The sequence below is a fragment of the Dinoponera quadriceps genome, unplaced genomic scaffold (genome assembly GCF_001313825.1).
Source record: "Dinoponera quadriceps isolate SergipeBrazil2010 unplaced genomic scaffold, ASM131382v1 scaffold3037, whole genome shotgun sequence".
NCBI classification, from domain to species: Eukaryota; Metazoa; Arthropoda; class Insecta; order Hymenoptera; family Formicidae; genus Dinoponera; species Dinoponera quadriceps.
Genome location: NW_014557061.1, coordinates 26,964 through 52,578, shown reverse-complemented (window position 1 = coordinate 52,578; position 25,615 = coordinate 26,964). Strand labels below are relative to the sequence as shown.

General features: G+C 33.0%; 3 protein-coding genes across 4 annotated transcripts in view; 2 read left to right on the top strand and 1 right to left on the bottom strand.

Annotated features, from left to right (window-relative positions):
- The window catches only part of LOC106748595 (activating signal cointegrator 1 complex subunit 2), an 8,264-nt gene extending 6,502 nt beyond the window's left edge, over positions 1-1,762 (bottom strand). Inside the window, 5 exon segments of the mRNA XM_014627281.1 lie at positions 4-141; positions 466-850; positions 946-1,106; positions 1,260-1,337; positions 1,455-1,762. Of these exon segments, the coding sequence (XP_014482767.1) occupies positions 4-141; positions 466-850; positions 946-1,106; positions 1,260-1,337; positions 1,455-1,469 (777 nt within the window). The 5' untranslated portion in view covers positions 1,470-1,762.
- Positions 1,763-2,157: 395 nt separating this feature from the next.
- Positions 2,158-3,801, top strand: LOC106748600 (baculoviral IAP repeat-containing protein 5). Of its 2 annotated transcripts, XM_014627291.1 has the most exons (6): positions 2,158-2,242; positions 2,354-2,447; positions 2,549-2,582; positions 2,787-2,987; positions 3,068-3,188; positions 3,342-3,801. In XM_014627291.1, exons 3-6 carry the CDS (start codon positions 2,566-2,568, stop codon positions 3,453-3,455), a joined length of 453 nt encoding a protein of 150 aa, XP_014482777.1. In that variant the 5' UTR covers positions 2,158-2,242; positions 2,354-2,447; positions 2,549-2,565; the 3' UTR covers positions 3,456-3,801. The 2 variants fall into 2 exon arrangements, with proteins under 2 accessions (XP_014482777.1, XP_014482778.1); XM_014627292.1 differs by lacking the exon at positions 2,158-2,242 and having other exon boundaries at positions 2,348-2,447; positions 2,552-2,582.
- A 3,548-nt stretch (positions 3,802-7,349) lies between these two features.
- On the top strand, positions 7,350-25,242 carry LOC106748599 (putative inorganic phosphate cotransporter). Its single transcript, XM_014627290.1, has 4 exons — positions 7,350-7,597; positions 22,806-23,035; positions 23,553-24,444; positions 24,514-25,242. Exons 1-4 carry the CDS (start codon positions 7,573-7,575, stop codon positions 24,840-24,842), a joined length of 1,476 nt encoding a protein of 491 aa, XP_014482776.1. The 5' UTR covers positions 7,350-7,572; the 3' UTR covers positions 24,843-25,242.
- The last annotated feature ends 373 nt before the right edge of the window (positions 25,243-25,615 follow it).

Below are 25,615 nucleotides of genomic sequence, written 5' to 3'. Positions count from 1 at the left end.
TGATAAATCCAAAACATAAAGTATTAAACCTTCTAATTTATATAATGTCATCTCAGTAGAATGCCCTCTTTCTGAAAGTGCTACTGCTTCAGTTGTGTCCATTGGACAATCTTCAAATTTTTGTTCCACATTTTTAAGAGCCTATATAGCAAGAATCCTGATTGATTAAATGTTACTAAAAAAATATTTCATAATAATCTACAATTTCAATAATAATAAATTTCATAAACTACAATTTCTTACTTAACTTTTGGTCACATAGTATAATTGTTGGTATTGAAAAGTTTCACTAAACAATCAGCATAACTAATATTATTAATTTATCAATAATTTTATTATATATACATATATATATATATATATATATATATATATATATTACATTTTTTACGTTACAACTAACAATCAAAATATATTACAAAAACAGAGGGCTAATAGATTTGATTTTTGTCAAATATATATTACCTTTATAAGACACGGCACAGATTTTTCAAGATCATCGTTATACAATGGCTGCATACTGAATATGCTATGTAAGATTTTCTCTATAAGTTTGTCATTTTCTCTACCATATAATTGGCATAAATCAAATATAATAGGTACTGTAAATATGTAATTGTTATATAATAAATTTCCCAGATAAGAATGTTGCATGTGTTCTGTTAAACTTTCTTCGTTTGTGACAAGACGGATAAAGATCATAAGCACATTGTAATAAAGTTTCTCTAGTGCTTCAAGCATTTCTGGTATGGCAGGAAAAGTTTCTAATGCATAAAAGGGCGGGGCCTCTTGTAAAAAAGACACTAATGTATCTATGATTGAGGTATTGTATATAATATTAGACCAGAATCTATAAAGGAAAAGTAATTAGGAATATCTGAAATATTAATGTTATAAAAAACATATATATATATTACACTATTATAAAGAACACAAATATTATACCGATAAAATGGAAGCTTGAGCAGCCAGATTAAATCTTCAATAATATAATTGACAAGTTCTATCCAATATTCTTTATAACCCATAATTTCAGAACCATCTTCTTTATACAGTTCTGGTGCTTCATAACGTAAAAAATAACGCTTTTCTGCCCATTTTGCACTCTAAAATTGGATGTTCAACATATACATATATGAATATTTTAAACATAAAATATCTGAATCTATTTTTTTCAAAAATTATAAAATAATTAAATTGCAATTTATAATAAATCTTGACATGTACATAAATTTTTTTATTAAAAAAACTTCATGTACCAATGCTTCTACTACAAGAACCACTCCATCATTTTTAATATTTAATGTCAGATTTTCCAATGGCGTACACTTGGGATTCTGTTAAACAAAAGAAGGTGGATATCTTATATGTGTAATAAATTCAGAGGTTGCATCATATAAATCGGTTCATATTTTAATACTACATTAAATACTACATTATGAAAAGTCGATTACCTTGTAAAATTTCATGATATAATGCGTAAAATATTATTTGTCCTGAATAATTACGTTCAAAATAATTACGTTGTCTGTTGATCGTAACCTTCTTCTTTCTCTCTTTTTTTCCTTCCTTTCTTCAATAGATGGCCATAGAAGCCTGATAAATATCTATGCACAAACTGATAAATCACAGACGAGATAAGAACAGAGAATAACGATAAGCGATAGATTTTCAACTTATCGGAAACCGTGTATCAATACTAAGCATTTGATCTGTTCTTTTTAGCTGAACTTAAACCAGCGGCACACGATGCTTGTTTTCGTGTTGGATTGTTTGCTGGAAATACTGCGTTTCGATTGGTGTATTGTCATCCATTTTTGAAAATGCACTAATCAAAACGCAGTTTATCTATCCGGCATGAAAACAACTAACATGGGTCGTTAGTTTTATTGGAACTCCTTTCAGGGTTCCATTTACAGGATGTATACCATCGCAACCTTACCAGCCAATTGACCCCCTAGGGATCTTGATTGACTCGTTTTCTTATGCATCACGCATTATGTGTTATGCCGAAGCATGTGTTCCCCGCTTAACTGTAGGTTGCATTCCGCACTGTGCATACTACTAGCCGTTCGAAAATAGTGTGGTTCATTCGTGTGCATCGTACGGAAATCCTCCGAGAGACACACCGTGTGCCACCCGACGAAAAAACAGAGTTGCGTTCGGGAATCCATACTGTGTGCATATCACTAGATACCAATTGTTCTGAAACACCCTGGCTATATTCGGAAACATCACTCTGGTATGTTTTTGTGACTTCATTGACTGATGTAGTATGAAGTTAATCTGTGACGAAATGAGCAGAGAATTCTTTATTATGATTGATTAATTAAATGCTTCTTTATTCTTCGAGTTTTGGAGTAGAGTTTTGGAACGCAGTCTAGAGAACACTGTGGCCCCCCCACTCTTCAAATAAAAGCAAGCGTTTGGTCCAAGTATAGATCGTGGTGTGTGTATTTATGGTTTTATCGATGAACTGTTTATATATATATATATATATATATATTTATATGTGAATTAATATTTTACCGGAATCATTTTATTTAAGAAGTATATCTGAGCATTATGGTTATGGAAATACCGTAAGTATATTTCAGAATAAGCAAGATGCATAATTGCAATAGATCCAAATAGAATATCGCATATTTATATATTTTTATTGGAAAAATTTCCCTTTTTACTTTTAATTTAATAGAAGTTGGTTCGTTAATATTGAATTCTATAAGTTTTTAGTGAATGCAACAGATGGAATAAGGTTATTTCATTTTCCACTTTTTTGTTTTTAGAGAAGCTACTTCTTTTTTTTGGAAACAAGGTAGAATAAAGACATTCAACAGTTGGCCTTTTAAAATATCGAACAAGTGTAATTTAGAATGCATGGCTGCTGCTGGATTTTATGCCATTGGAAATAACGATGAACCAGACTTGGTAGAATGTTTTATCTGTGGCAAACAATTAGATGGTTGGGAACCAGATGATGATCCATGGCAAGTCATTCTATATGAATTTATTTGTATTGTTGCATATATAAGACAAAAGTTGTATAAAATTCTTTTCTCACTTATAGGGATGAGCACGTAAAACATCAAACAAATTGTTTATTTGTCAAATTAAATAAGCAGGATGAAAAAACATGGACAGTAGAAGAATTGTATGAATTGTATAAAAAATTCAAAATAAAAGAATATGTGAGTATAATTTAGAATTATATAATTTAGAATATATTTATTTTAATATAATTTATTTTATCATCACATGTTATAATTCAACTGATTGTTTAGTATATTTTATAGATGTAAAATGGTAGTATTATACCAATATAAGACAAGTATACTTTACAGATGTACGAATTAAATAAGAATATTAACATGATAAAGGATGAAGCAGCACAATTAAAAAATGAGTTATCCTCTTTGTATAAAACATCACGAAAGAATAAAAAGAGCATTGGCTAATGTGAAATAAAAATAAAACATTATGTTAACTTCATGATACAAGTTCAGGCATCATCTCTCAGGGATATCCTGAGAAAATGTCTTGAGAATGTCCCAATGTCCTAAAGACATCCACAGAACATCCATGGGATATCATGTACTACTACTATACTACTATTTACGAAGGAAACTATTGATTCTCACCAAACTTCAACATATAACTTTAAGACTTATGATGTTAGTTTTTTTTTTTCTTTATATAACAGGGATTTTGGAATATTTGTAAATGTTTAAGTTATATGCTATATCAATTTTGTAATACGAATATATATATTATATAATAAAAGATGTAATTATTGTAGATTCATATTTTTCAATAAAAAGTACAATATGGTATCACATCGCTCTATTCACAATGATACCTATGGCAAAATTAAGATATTTTTCTTGCGTGATTGAGCATGATTATTATTTATTATTTAGTATTTAGTATTTAACGCATCTGTCTTATATGTTGTAATTACAATTAATAGAAATTATATCTTGCGATTGTTTTATTATCGCGGTTACTATAATTTATCTTGATCGCTGAATCATTCGAATCTTTCTGCATTGAAGTTCTAATAGAGATTCGCTATTTAAAAACGTATCAATTACATTTCTGATATGAAATGGAAAAATGATATATATCCACAATTAGAACTTAGTGTTTTAAAAATCAAAATTTTTTTTCTTTTACCTAAAAGGATGTGACTACTTTATAATGTACACAATATCATAATGTATTGCATACAAATCAATATGTAGAAAGTGTGACAACCAGACCCCCGGTCTCCCTTACTTTAAAGTGAAAAGCTTTAAAAGTGACATTTGATTCGATGAGGTCGATCTATCTGATTTCACTGTCAATTTAAGTCAATAGCGTAATAAAGGTTGTTTTATATCGATAAACTTAGAATCTATCCTACCCATAAGTAAGAAATATAAAATCAATTTTTTGAAACATTGATTTTATGTGGATTTTATAAAAACATTTTGATGTAATATTTTATAAATGTCCTTAAACTGTGACTTGATAATATAATATTGCTAAATATTAAAATCACAGTGTAGAAATAATATTTTTAATATTTAATATTGTCAAGTATTTCATTGATACAATGACATTGTATACAACATCAAGAATTATATATTTGAAAGTGTTACGTATTATAAAATATTATAATAACATTGTATTAATAATTTCTTGCATATCGGGCAGAATATACTATTTAACGCGTGCGTCTACTTGCATGGGTGCATGTGTAACTTAATCTGAGCAATATCCAGAATCTACGATGAATCTGGACGTGTTAAGTTTTAGAGATACTTTCAAAGTACTTTATTCACGCAAATCACCTTGCCTCTCACGTCGGGGTGATTGATTTATACGAATCTCCTTGCCTCTCACAGTAAGTGTGCACATGTTTCTTTTTTATGTAATTACTAATATTACTGTCAATCACGCGCAATAATAGCTTAGTATTTAATAAAAGGCTGCATCAAATGTCACGCTAAATAATAAAGCATTGATTGAAAATTATGTATTTATATTGGAACACTAAGATATCTTACCTTAAGGCTTCGGAGTAATCGCTGTGACTGTCCTTGTTTGTTAATTACGTTAAAGAGAAACGAGAAAACGCATATAAAAAATTATTCGCGTTATACTTTCAAGTAAAACGACGTATGACCACAAAATGTGTCACATTTGTGATCGATTCAGCAAACTTGAACTAAAACTGAACGAACACTTTTTCTTTTTACTCGAACAATCAATAAGTAGCCGTGAAATTAACATTGACAAAATCATAAGAAAAAAGATTGGAAAAGAAGGTTTCGTGTCAAATTAATTTTGCGATTATTTATTGATTGTTTCAATAAAAGAAATGTATTCGTCCAATTTTCAAACAAGTGTGCTGAATCGATCGCAAATGTCATTTTGTGGATATATCTTTTTATTTAAATGTATAACGCGATAAATCTTAATGTGCATTTCCTGGCATTTGATCGCGTCATTACAAATAAGGACAGCCCTAGCGAGACTACTACGGAATCTTAACTTATTCAAAGCTGCTTCATGTATGATTATTGACCTCAAATTAATATTGCTTTTAAAGCTCCTCATTTTAGTAAAGTATATATATACATAAATGAAAATATATATACAAAATGAAATAGGAATCATCTTACTCGATAGAAGTTAGAAATTGTGATGTCAGCGTCTTTTTATATTTGGTGGTCGCGACTGGTCAAACGATTGATTATTGGGAGCTATTATTGGGAGCTATGTCCGTTGCAAATTTTTATAAATTAAAATTAAAATAGATATTTCTTCGTGCGCAAAATTTAATACTTTAGCTGTCTTCCAATTTATTACCAATGCTGATAATATTAGGTGATAAATTAACTCGATGCCGTTTTTCATAAAATTCAAAATTTATTTACAAAACGTCAAATACAAGTTTAATGTTCGAAATCATTTGCATTATTTTCTATGACTTTACTCCATCTATCGGGTAGTTGATGAATGCCTTCCCGGAAAAAACTTGGCGGTTCTGACTCGATAAAGTCATCAATACTTTTTCGGACCTCGTCAACTGTTTTAAAATGCCAGATTCGCCAGATGATGTCGAAGTAACCGAAATAGATGGTAATCTGATGGGGGCTAGATCTGATGAATAAGCCGCGTGAGGGAGAATTTCCCAAACCAATTTATACAGATGAGAGATCCTTCGTACATTTTACGATATGTGGTTGATCGTGCAATAGAATCCTGCTGCATATCCGGTTCTATTGCTGGTAAAAGGTCTTTTTACAAGTTTTATGTGTCACAACACCACCTTCACCTAAAGCGGAACAAATCATTTTGATAGCCTGAACAGCATTTTTATTCAACTGAAACGCCAAAAGAATGCAGTGCCTCAGATGCTCTTCCTTTTCGGACGACATCGTGATAACTATTTTCGTGATACTATTTTTTGAGGTTATGTTCGCAAGGCCGTCAACTATTATAGTATTTCTTACAGCTTAAGGTATTTTGGTATTTTCAAATCATCATAAGACGAGAAAAAAATTTTAATTTGACTCAAAGTTATAAGATGTTAAATGTAAAGGCATCGAATTAATTTGTACACCTAATATATACATAACACGAATTATAGATTTTCTGAATGTTGGCAGTGAATTTGGGAACACAGCCTTTATAAAGTAAGTGGAAATATATGAAGAGTATTTCAAAATTTTAACACAATAAAAACGTTCTAATTCATTTTCCAAACTTTCTTTTCTAGATTTCTAGATTGGCTCTAAAGTTTCTAGTTTTTCCTTATATTTTTCATATACTCTTTTAATTTTTGCCAAATTGTTTCTCCAATTTTAAGATCCATATTAAATATACAAACTTGTGTATCGACAAGTTTACGTATCTTAAGATACGTAATTTTTTTATATTGTGACTCGATAATTCTTCGACTGAAAAAGAAAAGTTGGGAGGAAAATTAGAGTTATTTCCTATATATTTCCTATAATACGCGAACTATACGTTTTTATCTTGAAACATTACAAAATGTTTTTTTGCAAAATGAAAAAATTCGATAACTCGGTTTCTTGTTTGTTACTAATAATGTTTTATTATCTTTTGATGCGTGCTGTCGCTAACTCTCTAAGAGGTCTAATAGTTAGTAAAAAATAGATGGTGCATGTCCTATAGCATTTCGTTAAAATACATTTGCGCAATCCGCATTATCGTTCAGCAACTCTTACCTGCTTACGTTCTTCACGTTCCCCACCTTGGATAAACGCGAGGAACACATGCAGATATAAGGCGTACTTATCGAGGGTGTCGATTCAGTCGTTCGTGACACGTGTGTGCGATTTGATTGAGAAGAAGGAAGAAGTCCATCGGATCCATCGATTCGTCACCGCAGTGACTTTATTCGATGATCATCAAAACCGCAACTTGAAATATTCTGAGGTGCTGCTAAAGACAAGCCGTCGGACGACGAATACTTCATTATTCGTTCTCGGTCCTCGGTTTTAGCGAAAAGAAAATCAAAGAAAAATTGTTTGTGTTGCGTTTTTTAGTAAATTTCCAAGGATGATCTCTGCATGGAAAGCATGTTGTAAGTATCGATATACCTTGATTTTATATTCAAACTCATGCTTATTTCTCCTTCCTTCCTCATCTTTTGAATAAATGCATATATCTGATCGATTCAGTTGTTCATTATCGCGTGCAACGTGAATCGAGAGAATTTTGCTGATTAATGATTTTATCAATCGCAGCAATTTTTTTTTTGCAATACGTTGCGCGATTTATTTTACGATAACGAGTTATTGGCTGTTAAATACCATCGAACTGCAATGCCGTGAAAAAGAATGCTTATACATTGGAATAAGATTACGCACGACATAAAATTTTGATATCTAACAGACACAGAATTGATTGGCCGATGTTATACATCGGGAATTATTTTGCAATCTATCGAGTGGATAATTAAAGTGATCATAAATGATTAAAGCAATCAAGATAAACTAGATTTCATGATATAAAAAATTATTTTAATTAACACTGCGGTCCGTAGCCATCCGAAAACGCTTGACTAATGTGTTTGAACTTATCGAAGGCATAATACGCAATTAGTCGCGCTTATATGGTTTTTCTTTTTCTTATACAAATGTTGATATCTAAAATCATCATATCTAAAATCATCATTTGTTTATCATATGTTTCGATTTATCGATAAAACCAATGCTGTCAGATCGCGACGGCATAGTGCTGTCGACGGACTGCATCGTCGAAATAAGTACGACGGACCGTAATGTCGAAACGAGTGCGACAGTATCATGCCGTCGACGGATCGCAAAGTGTTAAATTAGCACGAAGAGTAAGTAGAGATAAAATATAAAATTTTTGAAAAATTTTAAGGAGAAATTGTCTTTTCACTCGAGAAACAGAGATACTCTGTAACATAACTTATATTTGCTGATTTCTTAAATATAACATTGTCAACAGTGTAAAAAAAGACTTTCTAGAAATATTGAAAATAAACTTCTTTATATTCTATATATAATATGTATTATATTATATTATTCATGTGTTAAGATGTTAATTTCTCACATATACTTTATTTCATTCCGAAATTCATGTGTCGTATGTATTTTGATTAAACATTCATTCACATGACGAATTTTGAACTACTTTAAAGAATTATACGATATAAATCTTATTTTTTTATTATACCAATCAAAAGTTCATATATAATATATGCGCTAATCAATCACGACGATAGACGAAGTATGCGCGATATACATAATTTCAGATTTCATTGTTGATCTAATTTAATGCATAATATTGGAAACGACGATAGCACGATGGTAAAATTAACATATTTTTGAACAATCATAGTTATATTATTTTATACATGAGTTCGACGTTGCAACATTACTAGAAAATTTTAATTATGCTGCAGCCTCAAGCAAACTTTCACGTTCGTCTTATCGCGGTGGGAATGCCTTGACATTAATTGTAACTCGTTCGTTCGCGCACTTCCTGACATTCACGTAATCGGTATAGGTAGCAAGCACCAGTATGGACCGTCGTCAATAATTCATTTTTCTCTCTTAGTGAATCTCGAATGAACGATACTGTGTTGATGTCTGGTGAAATCGGTTAACTACGGTCATTTCGATCGATTGACGTGCTGATCAGAAGTGCACAAAGAATGTCATCAGAAAAAAATCAGAAAAGTTCAGAAAACAATTCTTTAATGAGATCAACTATTGTCCATGCAACCGAGTGTTTCCTTCCCTCACTTTCTCTCGTTTTTATAGTATCATCATATCAAACCTTGAATGAGTGTGACCGTGTAACAATTAGCTTCCGGAAATTGATGTTCGTGTCACGTCTTGGTCAAGGCCGTTTTTTCCTTTATGTTTTTACATAATAAACCGTAAGGTTCTCGCAAGTAGCGAACATTCACTTTTACATCTGTAAAACCTGGGCGTATTCATGAATTGTCATCACCGAGCATTACGGGATCTCGGCGATCAAAACCGTGATCACATGAATTTTTTTATAGGTATATATATATATTTTTTCCGGTATATATATCCGGAAAATATATATATATATCCGGGATATATATATATATACCGGAAATATATATATATCGGATAATATATATATATATATATATATATATATATATGTATGTATCGAGCATTAAAACTTCAACATAGATGCATTGTGTTTTTTAGAAATATATTCCACTGGTAAACATTTGTTTGGAGGTATTTAAAGTTTTTAAGGAGATATTTTAGTCCGGATACTGTTTTTAAGCTGATTTCTGAGAATTAAAATAAAAACTATTAAAACCACAGAACTGAAGTTTTGCATGGATATTTATTTGTATGTTTGAAGTAACACTCCAAATTTTATAAATCAATTTACTAATAATTCTATAAGCTAGAGATCGACATGCAAATCGTATCGCGAAATGGTCCAATCGGGTGTATTGATTACAGCCGCCCTTCAGTTACTTCAAATAAACGTGTAAACATTTTTATAATCTATATGACTGTAGCTCGAAACGCCGGAAACTTGAAAAGATGAAGTATGAATATTTTTAACGAAATCATAACTGCTGAAAGATTCGATTATTTTGCAAATTTCTTAATTTTAACAAGCGAAGAAAAAGAAATATTGTGAAATATATGTGTGTGTGTGTGTGTGTGTGTGTGTGTGTATTGAAGATTCAGGTAATAGGCACCAATTTATTTAAAATATGTGTGGAAGGACAAGTCAATCGATGCAGTAATTTTTAAGAAAATTATACGCCCGATTTGAAAAACATCGAAAAAAACGCGTTAAAAATTTTAAATACAGATATAACATAAAAATGAAAGTTTATATTTAATCGGCATAAGTATCAGTATCATACAAGAAACTTTTATTAAAACCCTCTATTTCAAAATGTTCGTTTGGTTCACTAATTTCCAATCGATAGTATGGGCTTTATATGGGCTCACTGTTTCATGCTCCTGATTGTGAGGTCTTTATTTTTTTAACAGACGTGTTTGAAAATGATATATCGTGCTTAATTATATTTCGATTTCCATGAAATTGTCTCTTTTTTGTCCATCAGTGCGTTTGATACTTGATTTTGAATTTTCTCTATTCATTACGATGCTTGCACAAACAACGGATACAATGGTCCAGACTAAACGCTTATAAGATTTGTCTTTCTCCAACGTCTTCTCGTTTTATAAACTAATCACATAATACACACCAACAAGCCAAACAAAAGAAAGATAGGCCTGAAAAGCTATTATCAGAGTAGACAGAGAAGACTTCTTGGGCGTAGCTACTATCAAGTACATCGACTTTTTGGCCCGTAACGCATTAAATGCCTGTGAAACTGTTATTTTTACGTATTTCGATAAATCTTTCTAGCAATTTATTTTTAAGAAACATTAAAAATGTTTAAAAGAAAAAATCAATTTTTCTGAAATTGTAGACTAGAATTAACCCCTTAACTCACTGAGACCTCATAATAAGTCTAATAATTGTTCGTACTTATGATACTTTCGGCGTAGTCTCCGCAGCCATATTGGATTCGTGACGTCATAGATGAGAAATGACACGTTGAGAAATATTACATGCCATTTGCAAATAAAAAGTTATTTGGACAAAACAACACTTGAGATCGGTTGAAGACACTTGTGAAAATAGACGAAAACTCTCCTCTTCCCTCCTGAGAGTCGATAAATAGCCGTAAAAGGTACATGAAATAGGGCCCTATTTATATAGGAAAATACAAGGTTTCACAGCCATTGAGAAGAGTGAAAAATATACTCCTACGTATAAAATTCCAAGTCCTAATCTTGGTTTTCGTCTATTTTTACGGGTTTAACAAGTATATCATGAGTCACAATAATAAAGAAACGGCATGCAACACAAAATTTCGTTGTCAACAAGCCACTCTTCACGCATATAAGTACGACATTTGCGTCCAGCAAGCGCAACAGAGCGCTTCGAAGCGTTTCTCCTTTTTTATCTTCTTTTATTCGGATCCGAAAAATAAATGAAGAAAAAGAAACGCTTCGAAACATTTGTGGCGCTTACTGAAGGTATTCTATTAGCCTTTTGTCATTTTTAACTATCGCTACTATCTTGAACGCGGAGCTGTTCTTGGCTGACTACTTCGGAGCCTTATGTCCTAATATGAAAACGAGTCGTTGTGACTTTCAGTACGAAAGAATAAATAATTTTTAAAAATATGTCAGTTTGGATATTATTATTCGGAAAGTTATGTTACGTTGCACAGTATGACAGTTTTGCGAATGATGACAATAAATTTTGTCCTCTGACCTCAATGTTCACGAAATAAATACGATCTCAGTGGGTTAATCCAACGTTATGATAAAATTGAAATTAATAACAATAACAACAGTAACCAATTGTTAAAGGACTTTATGGAAGCCAATGGAATTTAATGGATCTGTAACCTTTTATTTTGCATGAATTTCTTATCAAAAACGTTTATATTCATTATACGTCGTTAAAATTATAACGATTTAAAACTCATAAATAAATTAAAGAAGTCCTCGCGATTTCGATAAAAATTTTCATGGAATTATTTTTCACATCTTTTCTCACATTGTAAGGGGAAATTTCACGGTGTTGATCTCCCCGAAATGATAATGATTTCCTCGCGCTCGCACACTGCTGCGTATAGTTACAAGTTAGTAATACCAGCATATGTTTCTGAAGCGCTCGCACATCTGCTGCGTATAGTTACAAGTCAGTAATACCAGCATATGTTTCTGAAGCGATATCGTCAAACTTGGGAGGAAAATTTTAAACGTAAAGTTTCCTTTTACATTCGATGACGTTCAATCTTCCTTTCCCGGGAAGAATTTGATTGACCAATTTCGACGAATGTCGACGATTTCACGAGCGACGTATATTACGCCCCGACTTAATGACACGTGTAAATTTAATCTCATTGTAATGCAGTTGTCGTGCTGTGTATTTACAATTATTACGCGACGTTTATTTAGAAGCACTTGGACATAATCACCGACGTCATTGGGAATAATACCTGAGATCGCTCGCGCGCGCGCGTGGGCTTTGATTACAGAAATTAAGTCGAGTGTACGCGTGTATATGCGGCGGAAACAAAGCGATTTGCTTGTTATCTTCTTGAAGAATCAATGTCGAAGTGGCGGTTAATAAATTATGAGATAGAGAGAGAGAATTATCGGTAAGACTCCGACGGTCTCGAGCGTATACTTTCCGCGTATTACGAGATAAGATAGCACCCGCACTCAACGACGTGGTAAGCGATTTATACTTCACAAAGCAAAAGCGATTGTCATACGCTGGTTCTATGTCAATCGTCGTCAACGCGAGCTATTTAGCTCTTATCACGCTACACTACACGCCGAGATCTGTGTGGCTCAGTAGTTAATATAGTGGTTGACTACGAAGGTCAGTGCGATATCATTCTAGAAACACGTTTTTGTATAATTGTAAAGTCATTCACGCTTTAATCGAAGGTTTTAGTTGGAAAAATGCTCACGCTGCGAGAAATATTAGAGATTTCTCGTTTATTGCGCTCTATCGTCCTTTATTACTGGTATAATTATTTCCGTATACTTTAAAATAATTCAGAGAATTCTGTTGAGTCAACTTAATTACAAAATAATATCATGAGTTATCCGATTGATAATTTTATCTTAATCTTTTGTTGATTAACTGCAACCGTTACATTTTTTCTCTCTCTCTAGCGCAGTCATCGCCAAAGATTTTGTCTATTTATCGGAACTATAATCATCATTTTTAGCTTAAGCGATGAAGTCGCAAAAAGTGACAATTGATATTATCGCAAGCTATTATATGTTGTATATCTCGTACGTATATCTCGTGAAATTTTCGGAAAATAAATATCTCGCTGACATGTGTAAAATTAAGTTTTTACGTGAAATATATTTATTTCGACTTATCAATCATTCGGATTATGCAAACATTCTTACGCAAATTTTCTCTGTTTACATTGGTTGCGTTCAGAAAACACAACGGTTACACAACAATTGAGTAATTCGTCAATGTAATTGATCTAATTTAGGGATTTAACAATAAAATAAATCACTACTAAATGACTACTCACTGATTGTTCTGTTCTGTCGAACGTAGCTATCGTTAAGTGCGTAGCTATTCTAAGCAACTAATGCTGCTATTTTTACCAGTTATTTTTTATAAATGAATATGAATTAATATATTACTGACTATGGCTATATTTTTATACAGCCTTTGTTTCAGGCTATTTTCTTTTTTTCATACAACACTGTCCAAATACGAGTCCTGGATTACCGCAACAATCTGTTCAACTAGGCAAATTCTCTTCTTATGCGACTGGTCAATAATGTATTAAATCTGTACATGTAAAGGATCATATACCCTGCTTAAATAGGCATATTTCGGTATAATGCCTGTATCATAACTAGAGTAAGAGTATTAAGGCATTTGAAAAGTTCCGAGAATCCCTGTTATTTATTGCAAGTTTATTCGGCAGTGCGTGAGCTGAAGGACTTCGAGAAAAGACATTTTGCTCTTTCAAATGCGGAGAGTCTGATGTTAACAAACAGGCGCGATATTGGATGCCGCGATCACGAAGATAGACAGTCAAAAGTTTCATTTATGCAACAACGTTATGTTTTTTTGCTTTCGGAAGGGAAAAACGGAGACTACATATGAAATTTGCGACGTTTACTGGGAGAAATTTACTGTGTCAAATCAAATAATTAACTGATGGTTCGTTTTGGATTTCGTAATGATGGTGAGCTTGAAGATTTCCCCCACGAAAGATTTTTTACGTCATTCGAAGACCGCAGAAGCAAGCGGTTGACGAAAACCCTCGCAGAAGTGTGCTGGAATTCTTACTCAACGTTCCTAAAGGCACACTCCACATTTGAGACGTATGGATTGTATGAGTCGCCTCGAGTGGTCTCTGGTTCTTCACACCTTAACTGAGCACAACCTTTTCGCTCATGTTGACGCGTGCGACGCGCTCTCAAAAACAAATTCCAAGGAGTCTTTATTGAAGCAGTTGATTATTAATATGGTACGAAAAATGGGTATTTTACCGTAGTATGACGAGCAAACGATCATGAGAAAAGTCGACCGAACTTCCACAAATGACCACAAAGAGGGGGAGGGGGACCGTACCCAAAGAAAGTCATACTTTGCATCTGGTGGAGAGTGTTGTCCACTTTGAGCTCCTTCCAGAGAGAATCGCACGATCGATTCATACTCAATTAGCTGACCTGAAGAAAGCCCTTGCCACGAAGCGTGCCACAGAACTGGTGAATAGGAAAGTCGTCCTTCAGCGCCATGATAACGCAAGGCCATGTGTTTCATTGGCAGTCTGCAAAAAACTCATTAAGTATAAGCGAGACGTCTCGTCTCACCCTCCATATTCATCAGACATTGACATCCCTCCTGACTATCACTTGTTCCGGGCAGCGCTCCTTGAGGGAAATAAAAGTTCAATTCGTTGGAAATAGCCGTCTGACCGCATTCTTCCAGGGAAAGCCCAAGTCATTCTACGAGTGTAGAATTTTCTCTTTCCCCTGAGAGATAACAAAAAGTGATAGATCAAAATGACAATACATCATAGATTAATTGTTGGTGTAACATTGTCAATAAATGTTTGTCTTAGTACCTCAAAAATTCTCAAAATTTGTCCTAGGATGACCTAATGCGTCAAGATGCGTTATCATGCAAACGTTTGTCAGCATATAAGAAAAGATCATCTGATGCTGTGAAAATTGCAGCGATATTATAATTTCATAAATATTGCTACTTATTTTGTCCGAAAAAGAAGTGGCCAGTATTGCCACCCAGGTTCGGTTTTCACTCAGATAATTTTTCAAATGGTTGTCCGATAGGGCCTTATTTCACGTTTCACTTTTTACGGACTATTTATTGACTGTCAGGAGGGAAAAGGGGAATTTTCGCATCCATTTTCACAAGTGTCTTCAAGCAATCGCAAGTGTTGTTTTGTCCAAATATCTTTTTATTTGCAAATGGCACGCAATATTTCTCAACGTGTCATTTCTATGACATCATGAATTCAATATGAAGCCGTGGCGACTACTCCGGAACCTTACGGATATTATTTTATTTGTAATCATTCTTTCATATTCGTACGAATAATAAAACTGTTGAGAAACAGTAATTTATCACTGGCTAATTTATTATAGCCAGTGATACTTTTTTATAAGGATTTCAGTGGCATCGGTAAAGAATTTTTTCGTATCCCAAAATAATGATGAATTCTAATAGCAGTTTTTATTTCATTTTATTATGGTTAATTTCTTTAAATTTATATATGATTATAAATAGATTTTAAATTGAAAACAGAATTATTTGTTTTTGTTTGCCAATGTGTGAATAAATATGACCGATATTGATATATTAATAAATTATTTTATCATTAGAGTTGCATTTCTTGTAGGAAAACTAATTAAACTAATTTAACTCATAAAACTAATTAATCAAACTTAATAAATAACCATTATTTTGTTTATAAGTAATGTGATATAATTGTCCCCCCTCTACTGTTGCAATCGTTCCGGGGATTGGAACGGTTGGTGACAGTATTCCTCTTATATTCTTTAAATAGTAATAATTTTTTTCTAGTTATAGAATTCAACATAAGAAAGTTTTGTGGTAAAATAAATTCTTCATCTAAAAATTCTATTTACGTAGATATTATATTTTAGCTGTTAAGATCTTAAATTCAAAATGTTACTTTTGTCCTCGATCTACTCCCTCGATTATTACTTTCGCAAAAGTGTGCTATACAAGTTCGAGCATATAGATGATTTGTACATAAATTGAAACGCAATAGCGTTTTTCAAATAGACCGACGATGTCTGAAGCCATACAGCAGAATTCTTTTTCACGTTCGATTCTTCACGAGTTTAATTAAAACATTCGTTTGCATAAGTATTTCGCATCACCGACTTCAGTACACACATCTACACATGGAAATCAGTCATCACTCCAAATTGAATAATCCATATTTCAGACGTTTTTTATGCGTTCTGTGTGTCAATGTTTACACTATATATATTTTTTTTTCAACATCGTCAATGAATTTAATCGTAAGGCACTCGAGTAGCTGTCTTTCTCTTTATATCTTTTTAGAACGCGTTTTATCGTAATATTTCATATCGATGCTTTAATAGGTAAACAGCTAATGATAAGCTAGGCGGATGCACTAATTTACAAACGGAGGTATTATTATTCGTATTATGTCGATCCACAGTCGATGCATGTCGATCGAAAAACATTACATTTTCGTGGTTGAAGTCGCTTTCACTTCTCTCGATAACGATAATTGAACGTTTACATGGCTCTGACTAATATAATATCATTTGACCCGATTCGCAAACGTCGCTTCAGTGGCCCGGACTGGACTTTGGTGATCCTCTCGCCCCGCACGTATTAGTCGAGAGAGTTCAGGTCAAGTATTGGGAGGTCAGAAATTTCTAGTGGGACAAAACATATCGACGTTGTCGGTACCAAATGACTCGTGTAAATGGGTGCACCGTCTTGCTGGAAGATATATGGCTTCCGAGGAACGATGGTATCGCTCACCACCCCTTAAGACGGCCGCCAATTTCCTGAGTAAGGTTCCTGGATTTTCCGAAATGAGGTCTTGGGTTCTTTGAATGAGTTCCGAAGTCCTTGTCCCTTACTTGGATCTTCTTTGCCGAGCAGCCCTGCTCCTTCTTTAAAGTCGTTTTGATGAGATAAAAAACGAGACCTCTGGACAACATCGTACATCGTCATACCCGAAAAATCTTATTATTTTGCTTCCTTTACTTTGTGTTCTTTCGGCACAAGGATTTTCAGTAATACGCTGTTCTCCGGTTATATTCCAAGCTTAACCTTAAACCAACTCTGCCATTTCGAGATTATGAACGTCTTATCCAAATATCACATATCTAGTCTATCTTAATGCTAAGTAGCACTTACAACTGAATTCTAATATAGAGGGGAATTTTAAATTCAATTTTGTCTAACCCTGCGCACCCTGTATTGCACAATAATGTTATCGAAAAGAGAATACTTTATGAGAAAATACTGTATTATACACTAACAATAACAATGTATAATAATATATAACGTGTTAATTTAAAAAATTGTCTTTTTACTTGCAAATAAAATATTTTAGTATGAAATTTTCGTTTTAATTTATTTTTTATTATTTATCGTTATAATTTTAATGTTTAAAATCGTATTTCGATGATTATTGCATGGGCATACGAGGATAGTCTGGAAAGTTTTGAATCTCAACATGAAGGTGGCGTTACTCGTCAAAACCATTCCGGTAATACAATCATACATGCTTTGAAAGACCTGTAAAAATTTCAGCCATTTTGGACGCTCAGTTGTTTGACAGTCGTTTGTATCAGTCGATGTCAATGTTTTTTTGTAAAAATGGAAAAAATCGGATTAAATTCAGCTGCCCATTTTTTCACGGTGGCAAATGATGGAGCAGTCTTCGTAAACAGTGTAAACAACTTAACATTAATTTGCGCAAGCGTATTGCCTTTCAAATGCAAGAATTTAATTACGGCACGATATTCGATTTTTTCAATTTTTATAAAAATACTGACACAAACGACTATCAAACAACAACTGAGCGCCCAAAATGGCTGAAATTTTCACAGGTATCTTTCAAAGCATATACGATTGTAGTACCAGAATGGGTTTTACGAGTAAAGCCATCTCCAAGCGATTGTGATTGCACTATGGAGACACATTATTATTAAATATGTTAATGTTAAGTTAAATATAATTAATAAGTCCAATAGCTTAGCACATATTTTGCTATATCTTCGAATGCCGCAAATGTAACTAATATCTTGTTTATTTGAAATAGAAACTTATTTACGCATTCCGCATTTTACGCAGTTGCATCGCACATTATCTAAAGCTTTTGCAATGGCCATAAATCACAAAGCTACATGCAATAAGAAATTCCTTTTGATTCCTGATACCAGAAACAGCTGAGATATCGCAAATAGGCACTTCTAACGATAATAATCTATTCCGGACACATTTAGATAAAGATAACAAAAACTCGGACAAATCCTCGATCGACAATCGTCGTTGAGAATTGCATCTGCAATTTTTGCCATGTTTAACGTGGCGAATGAGATTGCATTTGTTATTGTTCATAATTACTTTAGATTCTTACAATAGTGTGTAAAGAAAAACTCGTGATAAAATCCAATTATCGTACAAGACTATCAATTGACTTATCGCTATCGACACAAGAACGTATTAACATCGAATGCACATTTTCCGAATTCCATCAATTTCCATGTTAGAATGCTAAACAAATCATACTATACTAAAATTAATAACATAATGTTTAATTTTGAGCTTGTGATATAGAGTAGTATATATCGCTATTTCGAGAATCGTCGTAGACATTTTCATAATAATTGTGATAACATCGACTAACATTTTTTTTTTAGACGAACACAAACTTTTCCGCAAGAATTTTTCCTGTTTTCAAAACCTTTCAACCGTACACTACACACACCTCTGTATACGATAATTATCAACCAAGCTACGCGCGTCAATAGTTTTCGCAAGACACGCAAGAAGGAATTGCGGCATTTCTACGACGAGTTTTTGCTCAGAGACTCATGAAAGACCTGCGATATTTTCGCGACTGTTTTTCATCGTTCAAAACGAACGTGTGAAAAAATCACATCTTAGATGCGGCTTCTGACTTACAGTTTTCCCGTTCGCGGTTTACTATGAGGGAAATGAAGCACAAGAATGAACTCTTGTACAACGGATGAATAGATGCATCGATCACGATATAATACAAATAATACTCGGACTCTGCAGTTGTTTAATAATTTTATAATTAGAAAATGTTTGTGTGTGAGGAAATCACTTTGGGTAGACACCCAACATAGGATTATTTCCCGGTATGCATCAATCATCTGTGACTGGAGAAAACAGGCATGACAAAAGCATTGATAAGCAGCTGAATTTTTGAATATATCCGATCGATTGATTAATAAACTGTTTATCAAAGTATGCAGATATTGTATACAGATAAATACAGGAGAGAGATAAATGAGAGGAGGGGGGGAGGGGGAGTATATTGCCTTACTTTTACTTCACATAAGTAAGTAATATGATACTGCATACAAACATGCACGATGTATTCTCTCCGTCAAAATAGCAGCTAAAGAGATTTCGAAAAAGTTACTGCTAAAAAGTGGTACACATATCCTACGGTATTTACTGCCGTAAAAATGTCAACAAGGAAAATTCGAGAAATGAACGAGGAAGAAATAGCAATCGACGCTTCAGCAAGTAATGAATAATAGTTTGTCGATCGCGATGTATTGTTATTTGAATAAAAGTTGGGCACATTGATACATGAACATACTTGTTCTATTTGTTCTAGTTGTATATAGTTGTTCTATTTGGTTGGTACGAAATTTCTTAAGATAGTTATATCATGAATCGAGTCTCGTAAAAATTCAATGAAACTTACATTACATGCGGCATATATGCTATATAATTCCCTAGATTGTAATCTTTCACAATTTTCAATAGTCTTTCATATGTATACATAAGAAATTATGTATATATATTATAACTCTATAAAGCTATTGTAATTCTATCGTTATAACTAGAGTTACTTCTGTGATTTTCAACCTTATGTATTACATGTAACGTTAAAAATCGTGTAACTCTCCAAGTAAAAATTTCTCATATATAATCATATATAAGATGTCATGTATAATTATATATAGAATATGTCTATATAATATTTTTTCCAAGAAAATGTACGGCCTTGATTCAAGACGATTGACGATAACGTCATTTATGTTGTATGACGATAAAAAGAAGCGTGCCCATTTACATAATATATGCTTTATTGTCATTCCGAACGTTTTGTTAGAGTGGAAATTTTCCAACTAAAAGCAAAGTATCTCTAAGTGTTATGAGGTTTTATGATACGTTAAACGTTATGAGTGTTTTTAGTTATGCATGCAAAAGGATCAAAATTAATGTATGCTCAGGTTTCAAGATGGCATAGAAAATCAAAGTTATTCGTTCAGAAGTGGATAGAATAGTGCAAAGAAGATGTAGGGAATGTTGACGATTTGTCCGAAAAGAGTATCGACGAAAGAGAGGACAAAACGATTATTCTGTTTGAATGTCTGTTTGAATGAAATGTCTGTTTGAATGAAATCCTACACTGACATTGCGCCAAGCTCCGGATCAACTTTATGAAAAGCATATAAACATTAAAATAAACATCACTAGATTATTTACATGAATCAAAGGTAAAATATCGTTTCCAATAATCCAAAAACTCCTTCTCATACAAAAAATACATCACAAAACTGGTAAGGGCTCATGAAAATTTGAATAAAGATTGGGACAATGTAATCTTTATGGATGAAATTTCTTTTTGGACATGGTTAGCTACCATGAAACGCATCGTTGAACGCAAAACACGTACTAAAACGTACGTGACCGCAACGCATGCGGCAACCACACCCGTGGAATAGAAAACATCTGACCGAAAGTTCTTTCTTTAAAACGGGTAGAAAAACTAACGTAGAATGAATATATGTTGAGTGAATTTTATATATACTTTTTTAAAGATAGAGAAGGTAGCCAGATGCACGCGTTTTGCTGTTGTTTTGTGTTCGCAAAAAATTCAAAGAAAATGTCAGACTAAAAAATTTTATTAAAAAAATTATTATTGAAACAATCTTATTCAGAACAATTGTATTCATGAATATTTCGCTAAAAAATATAAAAACTTTAAAATAATTGTACTCCCTAAACAAATTGTTACTAAGAGAAACTGTTATTACAAAAAATATATATAGAATATAATATTAAATATAATGTATAATATTAAGAAATATAAAAGGAACAACCCAACAAAACTGTACCAAAAATATTATTTGAAAAAATCTCTCTTATTCATACAATAATTGTGTCCGCGAATACTTTATATCGTTTTACGTGTAACAGTTGTCTTATTTATAAAAAATACAAATGAAAGAACTTGGAAAAATTGTTACTGAAAGATATTATTCAGAATATTGTAGCGAAAAAATTATTATATTAAATATTCATTCTGAGCTATAACAATTTAATCTTATACTTTCTATAAAAGAGATAATGAGATATAAAGAAGTTTACGCCAAGTATGAATGATTAATCATTAACATTTCAGTTTTCAATTTTTTATTAACACAAATTGTTTTGGCCATATAAAAATTTATAGGTAAATGTTGAGAAAAGGGTTGTATAAAACTACTTGTCGGAGAAGCTTTCATATAAAAATCTAATCTTTCTACAAACATAATATTATCAAGAAGTTTATATAGCAAATTTGCCTTATTATTATTAGTTTACATAAATAAAAAATAAATAAATAAAAAATAACTGCCGAAATAGGGAACCTACTTCCAATGACCTTGACGTTGACATATATATATATATATATATGGTAGAGATCATCCTCCTTCGGAGTAACCTTCCGAAGATTTTACTTGTTGCTCACAGGTTCATTACAAAGATATTAACAAAAGAAATTCACAGTTTACAATCGACAAAATTACGTTACACGCATCCATTCACATCGACCGGTGCATTAACGGAAATTATATATTGACACAAGGGTTAATAATTATTAAATATTTCCATTTACGTGCTACGTCCGTTATTAAACTTAATGTCAAAGTTCAATTAGGATGCAGTGAAAGTAAAGTCATGCAGAAACCTTCCTCGCGTTTTAAATCCAGAAACGATTTATGTGGATAAAGGAGTCGCAACGATAACGGTTAAAACAATAACGTGAAATTAAAAACAACAAAGTTTAAAGAGCCTACAGCCAATAAATATGCTCTAATACGATCCAAATCTAACAAAAGTAATTAGTAAACAAGTAAACTTTGTAAACAAGTAAATTAAAGCTCTTTAGAGCTTATATACTTCCAAGATTGTTCGTCATGTGAATCACTGTATATTACAACTTAATTAAAATATTTTGAATTGAAATATTCGCGACATTTTTCCATCATTGTTTTCGAATGTTACACTAAAAAACGTACACAGTAATTATTGTCTATGTGCATTAAAAAACGAATCGCACAGCTATTATAGTTAAATTTCTTAAATGAATATTAATAGATAGCATAAGATTCAGGAATGTTGAATTATTAATGCAATTTGCAAAATTATGGTTACAGGCAACCGAGTACCGCAACGATGGGTGTTCGCTATTATGGGAGTTTTAGCTGTCTTGAATGCGTATAGCATGAGAGTTTGTCTCTCGATCGCAATTACGGAAATGACCATACCACATAATAAAACTAGTAACACAGATGATAACACCTGTCCGATATTACCGGACGACACTGGTCGAGATGAAGAAAAAATAATTAATTCAAAGCGGTACGACTGGGACGTAGACACAACGGTACGTAAAATATGTTTTATTTAAAATTTATTAAGTCCTTGAAATAACATTCATTATGATACAAGAAGATTCAAGTTATACATTCATGTCTCCAGTGCTTCTTAAAGAAATCCGAGATTAAGAATGGGGTAATAATAATTAGTATTTTAATATGTTAGAAGATTAGAAAAACAAGTTCAAAGATTTTTATTTATTTTTAAAATCATCATCAGACACGTAGTAAAGTTTTTCCCTAAAAATAAGACGTTGGCCATTGCTTGTATATTATTTTTGTGGCTATTTATACAGGGTGTCTTATCACCCCAATTATTTCAGTTACTTTTCATTTTGGAAGCATATTTTTAAACCAAATTATTTATTTTCAAGATAAACATCAAATTATAACTTTATTTTGACTATCTCTGACTACTTCATTGAATTTGCTTTACCTTAAAGTCTTTAAATAAAATAATATAGAATAATTAAATATATTTATACTTTTATCGTTTCTATTAAAATTGTTCTCTCGTGCAAGCAGGGCACCATTCTCTCGTCCTTTTACTGGGGCTACATCATCACGCATCTACCAGGCGGAATACTGGCCGAAAAGTTTGGCGGCAAATACTCGCTCGGTCTTGGAATACTGTCAACTGCAATATTCACACTACTGACACCGATAGCGGTTGAATGGGGCGAGACGACTGCTTTGATCGTTCTGCGCATTCTTATGGGTCTAGGCGAGGGTACGACCTTCCCGGCATTGAACGCCATGCTAGCACAGTGGACGCCGCCAGAGGAGAGGTCGTTAATCGGCTCGCTGGTGTTTGCCGGCGCTCTGCTTGGCACGGTATTCGGCACCTTGGTGTCCGGTTATATCCTTCATTACTACTCCTGGCCGGCTGTATTCTATGTATTCGGTGTATTAGGTGTGCTCTGGTTCATCGTGTGGGTTTTGACGTGCTACAACAATCCGTACGAACACCCCTTTATCTCTAAACAGGAAGTAAAGTACTTGCACGAACGTATGAGTAAGCACACCCATAAGAAACCACCACCAGTACCCTGGCGGCACATATTGAAGTCAGTGCCACTTTGGGCACTGGTCGCCGCCCAAGTTGGTCACGACTGGGGCTTTTTCACCATGGTAAACGACTTGCCCACATATATGAGCAGCGTGCTCCATTATTCTATCAGGAACAACGGCCTGTACTCGTCGTTACCATATCTCACAATGTGGCTCAGCAGTTTGCTAACATCCTGGTTAGCCGACTGGATAATTACCAAAGATGTCATGTCGCGCACTAATGTACGAAAGCTTGGCACGACAATTGCTTCCTTAGGTCCAGGTGCCTTTATCATTGCTGCCTCGTACAGTAAGTGTGACAGAACATTAGTCGTCATCATGTTCACCATCGGCATGACTTTAATGGGTATGTATAAGAAAGACCACCTCCGTTCCTTACGAAAAATCATCATCTCTTTTTATAATTTGACCGCAGGCACTTTTTATCCGGGAATGAAAGTCAATGGATTGGATCTTAGTCCTAATTACTCCGGCTCCTTAATGGCAATGGTCAATGGAATTGGCGCCATTAGCGGTATCATAACGCCAAAAATTGTCTCTACGCTTACTCCCAACGAAACTCTGAGCCAATGGCAACTTGTCTTTTGGATCGTCTTCGGTGTCTTCGTCGTGACGAATCTGATCTTCATTCTGTTCGCCAGTGGCGAGGTTCAGGACTGGAATGACCCCGAGTTCGTTATACGAGACCGGGAAAAACGATGGGGCAAAGCGGAAAGTGAGAAATCAAATCAAACCGTGACATAACGATCTTTCGTCGTTATTTTTTTATATATTTTAATAATTGCAGCTTGTATATGTTATATCGATCATCATAGCAATCTTACATCTAATGCATTTGTTATTTTTTCGACCATCAAACGAAGTGCGATAATAATCGACACATGGTATTATTACAAGCAAATTTTTACGAGCATTAGTACTCCATGTACATATTCGCGAAACTTACAAGTGCACCTGGCGCTTCCAAAGAAATAACGACTGCGCGGACTATTTATAATGTTTTTTGTAAATATTATGTGTATTATACAAATTACTATTAAGTGTTTACTTAATTGTTGCGCCAATATACCATTATCATTATCGTGAACAAAATAAAAATGGAATAGAATACTCGATTTCTGTGTTACTTAAGAATTTTATTATATTGAGAAAAAATAGAGTATAACCTGAAAAAAATATTTAACTTTTAGAAATTATTTTTTTATGCTCGCAAGATAATTATTTATTTAAATCTTGTTATAGAAATATGTTCAAACTGAAAAAGACAATGTAAAAGAAAAAATAAACTTTTTTAAATAAAAGATTATTAATTTATTCTAAAACATCTGCTTATTTCAAAATTTCGATATTTATATTTTGAAAATTATAAATTCTAATGTAAAAAATATTTTTTTCAAATAAAAAATAGGAAAGGAGGCTAGAGCTGTGGTAGACTTTCTTCTAATATTTTTTTACGAAGAATTTTTAAGTGGAATTCACATCGTAATAGAATTTTTCAATAGGTTCAATCTCGGCTT